Below are 12,328 nucleotides of genomic sequence, written 5' to 3'. Positions count from 1 at the left end.
TCCCATGATTCATGAGCTGAAATTAAAGATCCATGAAAAGTTCAATACGCACAAAAAGCTTACAGTGGCAAGAAAAAGTTTGACATAAAATTGACATAAAATTCTATCTGATATTCATCTAAGTCACAACAATAGACAAACACAGTGTGCTTAAACTAATAACACACACATTATTGTATTTTTCTTGTCTATTTTGAATATATAATTTAAACATTCACAGTGTAGGTTGGAAAAGGTATTTTCACCCTGAGGCTAATGACTTGGAGTCAGGAGTCAACTAACCTGGAGTCGAATCAATGAGACGAGATTGGAGATTTTGGTTAGAGCTCCACTGCCCCATAAAAAAGACTCACACAATTTGAGTTTCTATTCACAAGAACCATGCCTCGAACAAAAGAGATCTCAGAAGACCTAAGATTAGGAATTGTTGCCTTGCATAAAAGCTGGAAAAGTCCAAGGTAAGACAAATTGTCTATAAATGGAGAAATTTCAGCACTGTTGCTACTCTCCTTAGGAGTGGTCGTCCTGCAAAGATGACTGCAAGAGCACAGCGCAGAATCCTCAATTAGTTTAAGAAGAATCCTTGAGTGTCAGCTAAAGACTTAAGGAAATCTCTGGAAGATGCTAACATCTCTGTTGACGAGTCTACAATACATAAAACACTAAACAAGAATGGTGTTCGTGAGAGAACACCATGGAAGATACTACTGCTGTCCAAAAAAACCATTGCTGCACGTCTGAAATTAGCAAAAGATTATCTGGATGTTCCACAGTGCTACTGGCAAAATATTCTGTGGACAGATGAAACTAAAGTTGTGTTGTTTAGAAGGAACACACAACACTATGTGTGAAGAAAAAAAAGCACAGCACATCATCAAAACCGCATCCCAACTGTAAACTATGTTGGGGCTGCTTTGCTGCCTCAGGGCTTGGAGAGCTTGCTATCATCGATGATAAAATGAATTCCCAACTTTATCAAGAAATTTTGGAGGAGAATGTAAGGCTATCTATCCGACAATTGAAGTTTAACAATCGTTAGGTGTATCAACAGGACAACAACCCAAAAGACAGAAGTAAATCAACAACAGAATGGCTTGTACAGAAGAAAATACACCTTCTTGAGTAGCCCAGTCAGTCCTGACCTCAACCCGAATGAGAAGTTGTGGCATGACCTCAAGAGGTTTGTTCACACCAGACATCCCAAGAATATTGTGGAACTGAAACATTTTTGTAAAGAGTAATGGTCCAAAATTCCTCCTGACCATTGTGCAGGTCTTATCCGCAACTACAGAAAACATTTGGTTGATGTTATTGATGCCACAGGAGGGTCAACCTGTTATTAAATCCAAGGGTTCACATACTTTTTCCATCCTACACTGTGAATATTTACACGGTGTGTTCAATAAAGACATGAACAATTATAATTGTTTGAGTGTTATTACTTTAAGCAGAATGTGTGAGTCTATTTCTGTGACTTAGATGAAGATCAGAAAAAATGTTATGACCAATTTATGCAGAAATCCAGGTAATTCTAAAGGGTTCACATAATTTTTCGGATTTTCTTTTTAGTAAATATAAAAAAACGTTTTGCTTTGTCATTATGGGGCATTGATAAGGAAAAAGTGTTATTTAATCAATTTTAGAATAAGGCTGTAACTTAAGAAAATTTGGAAAAAGTGAAGGGTTCTGAATAGTTCCCGAATGCACTGTAGTAGCCATCTCTTGGAAAACCAAAGTTCCAAAGGCTGGGCCTAATATAGTGTATAAGAGGTCTGATTCTTTGCTCTGTGGTGTGTAATGAGGAGCAGTTACTAATAAGCATGCACCCGTTAAGAAAATCACTGTAAAACTGTTAAATCCCCTTGGATTGATGAGGAATTTTAAAAAATGATGGCTTAGAGGGACGAAACAAAGGAGTGGCAAATGAGTCTGGCTGCACAATCAAATGTCAAACAAACTGCAAATTGAGAAATCATGTGACTAAAATTAATAAAATGAAGAAGCTACATTATGAAACAAAGATAAATGATATAAATAATGATAGCAAAGAGCTTTGGAGCACCTTAAATTCATTTTTGGGGAAAAAGGACACATTTGCTCCATCATTCATTGAATCAGATGGCTCATTCATCACAAAAGCCACTGATATTGCCAATTACTTTTGTGATTATCTTCATTGGCAAGATTATAAAACTTAGGCATGACATGCCAGCAACAAACGCTGACACTACACATCCAAGTATGAATTATCAAATTATGAAAGACAAGCATTGCCATTTTGAATTCCGTAAAGTGAGTGTGGAAAGGTGAAAAAATTGTTGTCTATCAACAATGACAAGCCACCAGGGCCTGAAAACTTGGATGGAAAAGGATAATAAGCGGACGATATTTCCACTTCTATTTGCAAAATCTACAATCTAAGCCTACTAGAAAGTGTGTGCCCTCACGCCTGGAGAAAGCTAAAGTAATTCCGCCACCCAATAATGGTAAAGCCCCCTTTATTGTCTCAAATAGCCGACCAATCATCCTGTTACCAACTCTTAGTAAAATTTGGGAACAAAATGTGTTTGACCAGATACAATGCTAATTTATTCTAAACAAATTGACAACAGACTTTCAGCATGCTTAAAGGAAAGGACATTCAACAAGCACGGATGGCACTTACTGATGATTGGATGAGAGAAATTGATGATAAAATGATTGTGGGGGCTGTTTTGATAGAATTCAATGCGACTTTTGAAATTATCAATGAAAGTCTGCTGACGGGAAAATGTATGTTTTGTGGCTTTACACCCCCTGTTATATTGTGGATAAAGAGTTACGTGTCTAACAGAACACAGAGGGTGTTCTGTAATGGAAGATTCTCCAACATAATCCAGGTAGAATCAAGAATTCCCCATGTCCCCTTACTTTTTTCAATCTTTACTATTGCCATGCCTCTTTCCTTAAGTAAAGCCAGTGTGTCTATGTATACAGATAACTCAACACTATACATGTCAGCTACTACAGCGATTGAAATCAATGCAACACTTAGCAAAGAGCTGCAGTTAGAGGAATACATATCACAGTAAAAACGGTTGCAGGCCGGAGGGCCATCAAACAAGTGCAGATCGGAAACAGACCAATGATGTGCGGGCAAACAGTGGGAGTATCTATGACATTCTGAGGACTGGGTAGGGTAGGGGGCCCACACCCTCCACTTCTCCTTTCCCTCAATGTGGAGTTCTGAGCTGGGAGGGTGGCTTTGGCACCCGCTCGAGCTCGGTTCCCAGCATCTCCATGTCACCTGGCTTGCCCCCGACTGGCTCCAGCCCCCTTTCCCCGTTAGGCAAGGCTGCATGGCGCACCTGCGGCCTCGTCCGAAGGGGATCGGGGGTTTCCAGTGAACCGGGTCTTCCCACCTCGGTCTCCAACATCAAGCGATTGGGTCTAGGCCAGGACCCTCGTACGGCTCCGGGTACCTAGCCAACCGCTCTGCGCACAGGCAGTTTAATGCCTCCCCTTACCGTCGCACGGCGGTGGAGCACCGGGATGCTTTTGTTTCAACATAAAACCTTTTTGTGAACTATGTCCTCTCGCTCTGGCGAAGGGCGGGCAAGGGAAAGGAGGGCAACTTCCCCAACCCTGCCTAGCCACTATCCTCAATGTAAAAACATACTGTCTATTGATGTGTCCCATTTTCTGGGGACTATGGGGGTAATATTTGGTCGAAGTTGGTCATTAGAGTATGCAGGCTGAAGGGAATAAACAAGGAGTGGCATGGTAATGAAAGTGACTTCCGCTCACAATACAAATATGCACACTTGGTAAGTTGCGAGGGGACTGAACAGTAACAGGTATTATTCACACCGGCAAAGCTTACACAGTCTTCCATTTCCATACAATGGCCTCTACCATCTGATTCTGATTTGGTGTTTTGTAAGTATAAAGGAGAGAGCAGCAGACACAACTGGGCTTTTTTCAGTCTACCACAGCTGCACTCGAGACAAATTTAAACCATCCATTTACTCTACTCCCAAATTAACTCTATACCTCAAACACAGCCACGGCAATAAGGGAGTGTTTTACATGTAATATTCCTGCCCCCACTCTCTGTACTGGGCCTCCTTTTTGGACCTGAGGCTTGTGGTTCCAACCTCATGTACATGTCTGTATGAGTCTTACATGGATCCAGATCCTTGCCTGTGTCCCAATTGTCTTAACTTTGCACCACTATCTCTCTCATAAACATTGATAGTTGAAATTATTGGATTTCACTGTTTTGCCCTGCTTATCCAGTCAATTTAGATTAGTGCTTACGAAGGACAGGTGAAGAGTTGAAAACACTACAGCTGTTCGGACATGACCAAGGTGTCTACAACTGTTTCCCACCCTCTGATTGCCAGTGCGCTACCTTCCTTTATATCCCACCTCCATTCCACCTCCCACACAACCATGAGCTTCTCACAAGATGGCAGCCTCCTTAGATGCCTATGGCTTGTGGCAGCTAGTCCCCAGTTTCCTCCACCCAGAGTCTGTCTGGCCAACCCCACCTAACCACCACCCCTCTTTTCCAGTGAGGATTAAACAACATTTGGCCTGCCATCTTGTGGCCTGCCGGATATTCCCTGCCCCTATCCCACCACCTATTTTCAGCCACCAACAGCCAACCAAGGGCATATCATGTGGTAGAGGCCCCTTTCTTTAGATCCCCAACATGTTCCCAGTACAGGATTTTATTTACAATATGTCTGCATAAGATACAGTTTAGTACGCTGTGTTGTTTTTGAAAGTAGGTTTTAAAAATGCTGTGTGGTGTAATTGTCAATTTATAGTATGACATACAGTATGGATTTACTGTTCCTGAATGATATACTTGTTCTCACATGCTTAGGTATTTAAATAAGATTATTCAGTTGAGAAATATTGGTCAAGCTTTCATAATTTCCTTTAGTAAAGAATAATTTAATATTTGAGAATACTCTATTTCCATATTGTCCATTTGTGAGCGACTGGGTTTAAATTAGTATTTTTTTCTACACTCACACAGGAGTAATTAAGGCCTAGTTTTACACATACATATAATTATTATAATTTTGTATATTTTGATTTGGGGTGCACTAACTGTGGCCATGTACACACCACAACAATGTTCGCCTGCTGAGCTATAGCATAGGCAATAACTAGGTTAATGTCTTCAAGTCTCAGGCAAGGTTATATATGCACAATGTTGGTAATGTTTCTACTTACTCAGTCAGATAAACTCATGGGTACCATAATCATGTCTCTGTTTGCATTTTGAAGGAAGTTAAAGGTAGTTTCGCTAGAAACTAGCGTTAGAGCAATGACTTGAAGTCTTCGGGATCAGCTAGCATTCTAGATACTGTTATGACTTAAAATTGTGACTCGAACATCAGTGTTCCGTGTGCATTTTAATGGCCTTTGCATTGTTTGAAAAAGTCCCACTCACACCAAAAAAATGTTTAAGGCATCATTTATTTTGGTCATTATGCTTTACATGACTAGGAATATTTGGGGATATAATAAATGTTGTTAATAAACCATTTGTATTTGTATGACAGTATTTTGTGGTGTGTTATATCGTGTATTATTTCTAATAGTCAATTTAACCATTGCCATTTCACAATATCCAAGTCACATACAAAGAAGTCAGGTACAAAATGGTGCACAGAAAGTCATTATGAACTTTTAATAAGGTTATCGAATCGGTCACCAAAAACAAGGTTGTACAAAAACACAGACATACACAAAACAAGAATCACCTGCTGTAATAATAATTTAAAACAAAAACTTTTTCAAGACACAACATAGCCATAACATCTAAATTTCACATGTTGCCTCCACTCACAAAAAAATACAATTCTGAATCATTGGTAACTTTGTTGATTGCCTCCCCATCCCTGATAACCTCTTTGATAAATTATTTCTTTCTTCTTAGCACCCATTTCTTGGATTTTTCAAGTCGAGATGCTTCTATTAATCAAAAAAAAGAGACAACTGCCTGGTTGGGAAAGACAGAGAGTTTACTTGTTTAAGAAATAGCTTGCAGATTTAATTGTGTTGTTATTGGGTGACACCGTATCACGTTGAAGCGATAAGGAACCCAGAGAAAGAGCAGTGGACATTCTCAGCGGCAAAAACGCCATTGGCCTCATCATCGGGAATCTGAAGGTAGACTGTGTCGTTCACATCGAGCATAAGGACAGTGCTACCGGACATCTGGTCCAGGAAGCCCTTGTTGTACTCATCATAGCTGAACATGACTGGCTTGTCGTTCTTGTACAGAGCCACCAGAGCATGAGCCCCATTCACGTGAATGGTGTATGAGAAGTAGTAGACTCCAGGAACCTGGCAAGTGAACTGCCCAGTGGTAGTGTCATAGTGATTCTCCGCATTGTACACCTCATTGTCAAACTTAATAGGTTCCCCAGATGGAGGATAAGGCCTAGCCAGAGAAACAGAGAAAGCAGACATAGGGGCCTTAACAAGAGTAGGCACCATGACCTCACCCATGCCCATGCTCTTTTCGAAAAAGAACTCGCCGGGAGGACCAGGTGGGCCGGGAGGGCCAGCAGGGCCTTGGCCACCATCCTGACCATCAGCACCAGGGAGACCAGGGGGACCAAGAGGGCCAAGGATTCCCTTAGCGGCCAGTCCAGCTGGGCCAGGTGCTCCAGGGAGACCCGGGTGTCCTTTAAGGCCAGGTGTACCTGCGGCACCAGTAGGCCCAACAGGTCCTCTGGGACCTGAGGCTCCAGCAGCTCCAGCCTCACCTGCCTCACCATTGCGCCCTGGGAAACCTTTGGGCCCGGCAGGTCCTGGGACACCTGAAGCACCAGTTGAACCTGTGTGACCAGTGTCACCTTTGTTACCTGGAGCTCCAGTAGCTCCTGTGGCACCAGTTGGGCCTGTTGCTCCAGTATTACCTTGCTTTCCCTGGAAACCTTGTGCTCCCTGATCTCCCTTATATCCCTTTGGTCCCTGGGGTCCCATTGCACCTGTGTCACCTTTGGGACCCATTTCCCCAGTATCTCCCTGGAATCCTCTTGCACCCTGAGGACCAGTGAGACCCATGGGCCCAGTAGCACCAGTAGCACCGGTATATCCCTGTGCTCCTGGCTCACCCTTCTGACCTGTTGTGCCTGTGCTTCCTACAACTCCCCTCTCACCCTTCTGTCCATTTGCTCCTGGCTTTCCATATCCAGGGATACCGGGAGCACCAGTTGCTCCTGTTGCTCCCTGATGACCTTTAGGACCAGCTGCACCAGGCATACCTGGAGCCCCATTATCACCTGGTTTTCCAGGCATACCTACACCAGGAGCCCCTGTGTGGCCCTTAGCACCTGGCAAACCCATGGGACCAGCGCCCCCATCCCTACCTGGGCTACCTGACTTTCCTGCTTCACCAGGGATTCCTGGTTTGCCTGGCTTTCCAACTCCGGCTGCTCCTGGCTGTCCAGCTGGTCCCATAGGTCCCACAGCCCCTGTCTCACCTTGTGCCCCTGGGATACCCACTCCTCTATCACCCTTAGCTCCTGGTAAACCAGGCATACCTGGATGTCCCTTAAGGCCTGTTTCCCCTCTTGGCCCCATTGCTCCGGGCAGACCATGAGGTCCAGGCTTGCCAGTGGAAGAGATCCCAGCTGGTCCGGAACGTCCAGTAGGTCCAGGCATGCCCCTAGGCCCTTGAAGTCCAGCTGTGCCCACCTCTCCTTTCTTGCCAGCTGCGCCAGGAACACCAGGCTTACCAGGCCCACCTGAGGAACCAGGTTTGCCAGGTGCGGAGTAGCCAGCAGGTCCGGGCGGTCCGACAGGGCCCTCGGGTCCCGGCTGTCCCACAGCACTTTCCCCTGGAGGGCCAGGTGGGCCAGGGGGGCCTTCTGAGCCGGGCTCACCTGGCGCACCGGGCTCTCCCGCCACCGACACCACTGTGAGGAAATAGCAAGTCACCTTATTAATACCACAGATGAAAAATTATCCTCTTGTAATAAATGTGTTATTGGCAAAAGTCTGTTGGAAATATGTTTTACATTTTCAAAAACAAATTCAAGGAATAGTAATTAATATGTACTATCATGTGTTCTCTGCTGGTTAAGAATTACTACGGTTGTCTGCTATTGTCACTCATTCTCAAATTATTATTATTTTAATTGAAATAATAGTAAGATAGATAATACCAATAATAACACCCATGTACATATGTGGGGCAGCATTTCTTATTTGTTGTGTTTTATTGGATAGGATATAGAGATGGAGGTGTACAGTAGAGATGATAGATAAGTGGAAAGAGGGTGCTATAGAGCGGTGGGTCAGATTCGAACCCATGCTCACAGCTGCACAGTACATATGATCTAAGGCAGCGGATTAGACTGCTAGACAACCCTAGGAAACAAATGGGGGAACTTTGGATCGGAAATACAAGTTTTAAAGCCTGCGTACAGCTCATAATATTGTGCAATGTAGTAGTACATCCCCAGTATTTTGTTTGAGTGATGGACGTTAATTTTTGGACATGAAAAATGAAGAGGGTTCCAACTTTGAAGAAGTACAGTAATGTGTTACACTCAGCAATTGTCAGAGGAACAATAATAATTTGTAGCTCTGTATTGCTTCCATATTCAAATGTCATGTACATGTGTGAATCCACTTATGTTTTTATACTATGATTCCCAGAATGCAATTCACCTCCAGACCATTTACCAAGATTGCGTGTTACATTGTTGTTTTGGGTAGGCAAGTTAGTTAGTTAGCCTAGTTAACTATCTAGACAGAAGTAAGACAAGGTGTTTCCCAATTTAACCTCGCTCTGGTTGACATTTGGTTCACACCTCCTTTTTCTGGAAACTGAGTCCTGGGGCTATGTAAGAAGGGCTGATTTATGATCAGCTCCCTCCGTCCATGTAATCTTATTCATTGCGATCTAAAATATAAAACTGATTCTAAATCAGCACTACTACTCAGAGACATGTGTAATATGCCCACTGATCAATGGCAAAGTGTCGGTGTACTCTATGTCATTCAATCTTCTTTGACACTTTTACTCAAAATGTTTATTAATTAAATTGAGAAAACAACCATGTCTACATGCATATTGTGGTCAGAAAAATACTGAGATACTGAGATGCTTGTAGATTACTAATAGAAAAGTGTTTTGTTTCTTCTTTGATTGTATAGAATGTTTCTATTTCATACTGTAGGAGTTTTGACTTCTATGTTATTTGTCTTGTCTGTACTAAACACGTCACCACACATGAAGGTCCTTCTCAGGAAATAAGTTATTGGAATTTTATTGAATTAATTTAATTTAATAATATAAATTATTGTATAGCTAACTGAGCGTGCAGTGTGATGGCATAGTGGAATTTACATTTTCCCGAACTTTCTATTGCTGCCCTTTTGTCCAGCAAATGTATGTTAAAACTGCTTGTTGGAGTGAAGTAAATCGTCGCACAATGTGAATTAGGAGGAATTACCCCTTTAAGAGCATTGGGTATGATAGTATAAACTGCTGAAATCAAACCTGCATAGACATTTAAACCTGTTCAATTATTAGCTAGATGTAATCTTCTTTTTTCAACCTTTTCTTATTTCACACCTCCAAAAAAGCAGACATTTCTGACTTAAGAAACTGTAGTATGGGGAGAAAACAAACATTTGTATTGCAGGACGGTGGCATTTAAGGGAGTTGCTTTTCGTTTGCTTTTTTTGTGGTCACATGACCCAGGGTGTAAAAGACACATGTCCTTGGTCAAATGTAGAGGCCCAGTTTAGGTTAATTTAAAACAGATGTATTTACTTTTTGAAAGGCACACCCAAACAACCACATTGCTGGGTGATTGAACTGTAATTGACAGTGTTAAAATACATATAACATTAACAAGAGGCACCGGCTATTTTACACATTACTTCATATGATTTAAAAATACAGTTGATGACTATTGAATTTTACTTTAATTTGCTGCTGCAAGAATTTGAATTAATTGCAAGGTTAACATAAGAAGAATCATAAAATGAAGTAATGCATTTGTTAACTACAGTATATATCTGACTTAAACAAAAATACAGTATCAGTACTGTTACTATCAGTTAGGTAGGGCAAAGTCAGCTATTCATTACAATAGAGAATTTATAGACAGCTCAACTTGTAGTATTTCATGTGCTGTTTTCAACTCAACACATTTTGACATTTTATACATGACTTAAATGAGCCATCAGCTGAACTGACAAAGCACCCAAACTTCCAGAACTGAAATGTTCCTTTAATATGTAAAAAGAACTACTGAAATGTCATCAGATCCTTAAGCCCCACTAAGTTCTACACAAATGAATTACTGCTCTAACTGGTCATCCTAAAATGACTTCTTAAGACCTACTGAAGGTACAAAGAGATTGACTGAAAATCCAGTACAAATAACATTTTAAATCAATTGCAGTAAAGACATCATGAAGGTCAAAAACACTCAGTCCTAGAAATATAACAAACTTTTGAAGATGTATTATTTAGCCTTAGTGGCAGAAATAACATGTAATAACACATTGTACTCACTTCAGACAGTATGCAACATAATGTCTTATACATGTGCTACTATGAAAGTCACAAGGCCTGAAACAGCCATTGGATAAAGATCCAGATCCCAGTAGCCAATGACTACACTACATTTGATTTGGTAAAAGCTCATGTTTCAAATTAGAGAAGTGCTCTCGCACTAACTGTATGTCTGATTGTCCCTGTGCAAGAACTGAAAGCTGAAATCATCAGATGTAAATTACATGGTAAGTGGACAAATTTGCAAATTAGTATGTTTATGGTGAAGTGTGAAGAAGTTAGATGTATGATTGACTATAGTTGAACTGTCACATTGAAATTGCTGTGATAGAGTTTCAATGGACAAAGACATCACTGGACCATACTAGGCAATGCAGATTAGGATGCTGGTTCTTACCGTGACTCTTCACAGAGTAGGGCTGGTATTGAGGGGCGACCTTCATCACCTTCTTCACCACATATGAACCACTACCATGAACAGCCGTCAAGGCCACCAGGAGGATGAGGATGCTCAATACTCGTACTTCCATTTTCTAAGGTTAAATCTGCAAATTAAACAAAAAATATTAAATACTGCTTACACATCTTTAGAAGTTGCAATAATAACAAAATGATTTAGTAAACCAGGGACTCTTTCTTCTCTCCGCACACTGCACATACACCAGATTGCACACATTTCAGATCACATGTAAGTACAACAAATGAGATAGATATCATGGAACCCATTTGAATAGTGAGTCTGAGCCTCCTAGATATCTCATCCTGTTCTCACAGAAATGTGTCTATTCTGCTTGGTTTTATAAGGCACCAAAATCTTTTCCACCTGCCCTGTCATAGCTCACATCCAGTGGGAGTAGGAGTCAGGCCTCAGAAGGGCCCTAGTGTTCACTACCCCAAGAGATGAAGAGGATAGAGAGGAAGAGCACACATACCGGCATGCAGTTGAATGAGTATGAGTTCCAAAAAGGGGTAAGAAATCTTCAGCACCACTGTCCTTCTACTGCTGCTGTATATCCTTAGGTTAGGAGCAAGTTGGAGAGTCTGCTGCCTCCCAGTACAATGATGTGAGTATTTATACAATATCTGCCCCTTACATCATAAAAAAGCCACCACCACACAAGTACCTCCCTTCTCAGAGCTAAACTGTAATTTGCTGACAGATCTGCCCTGTGTAGGCATGTCACATCAGGATGCCTATTTGCTTTGAATATTTAGACAAATGATAAGATCTTATTTTAGTCTTCTAACCCCAACTAAAAAATAATCAGGTTTAGACACATGTAAAATGGTTTACTATTTAGTTTTAAGACTATTTACAATATTTGCTCTTGTTGGGTTTTGAGTGTACATTTCCTCTACCTGGTGTGGTGAACATAACTACTCAGAGCTAATCTAGATGTAGATGACAAAATATACACTACCGTTCAAAAGTTTGGTGTCACAGAAATGTCCTTGTTTTTGAAAGAAAAGCACATTTTTTGTACATTAAAATAACATCAAATTGATCAGAAATACAGTGTAGACATTTTTAATGTTGTAAATGACTATTGTAGCTGGAAATGGCTGATTTTTTAAGTGGAATGTCTGCTAACACAACCTGCCATTGGAACACAGAAGTGATGGTTGCTGATAATGGGCCTCTGTACACCTATGTAGATATTCCATAAAGAATCTTCAGTTTCCAGCAACAATAGTCATTTACAACATTAATAATGTCTACACTGTATTTCCGATCAATTTGATGTTAATTTAATGGATAAAAAACGTGCTTTTCTTTATAAA

The 12,328-nt window shown here is 41.2% G+C and overlaps 1 protein-coding gene across 1 annotated transcript; it reads right to left on the bottom strand.

Annotated features, from left to right (window-relative positions):
• Positions 1 to 5,664: 5,664 nt before the first annotated feature.
• LOC118402496 (collagen alpha-1(X) chain-like) lies at positions 5,665 to 11,627 on the bottom strand. The gene is made up of 3 exons (XM_035800722.2): positions 11,479 to 11,627; positions 10,944 to 11,091; positions 5,665 to 7,928 (listed from the first exon to the last, which is right to left on the bottom strand). Exons 2-3 carry the CDS (start codon positions 11,074 to 11,076, stop codon positions 6,082 to 6,084), a joined length of 1,980 nt encoding a protein of 659 aa, XP_035656615.1. The 5' UTR covers positions 11,077 to 11,091; positions 11,479 to 11,627; the 3' UTR covers positions 5,665 to 6,081.
• Between the last annotated feature and the right edge of the window lie 701 nt (positions 11,628 to 12,328).

Source organism: Oncorhynchus keta, chromosome 2 (genome assembly GCF_023373465.1).
Source record: "Oncorhynchus keta strain PuntledgeMale-10-30-2019 chromosome 2, Oket_V2, whole genome shotgun sequence".
Taxonomy (NCBI): Eukaryota; Metazoa; Chordata; class Actinopteri; order Salmoniformes; family Salmonidae; genus Oncorhynchus; species Oncorhynchus keta.
The sequence above is the reverse complement of the archived record's forward strand: the minus strand, read 5'-3'. Positions and strand labels throughout refer to the sequence as shown.

Excerpts from the sequence above, each read along its gene's own strand:
- LOC118402496 (XM_035800722.2), bottom strand. The coding sequence starts at position 11,076 with ATGGAAGTACGAGTATTGAGCATCCTCATCCTCCTGGTGGCCTTGACG. Across the intron at positions 7,929-10,943 it reads CTACTCTGTGAAGAGTCACG|TGGTGTCGGTGGCGGGAGAG; the intron begins GTAAGAACCAGC and ends ATTTCCTCACAG.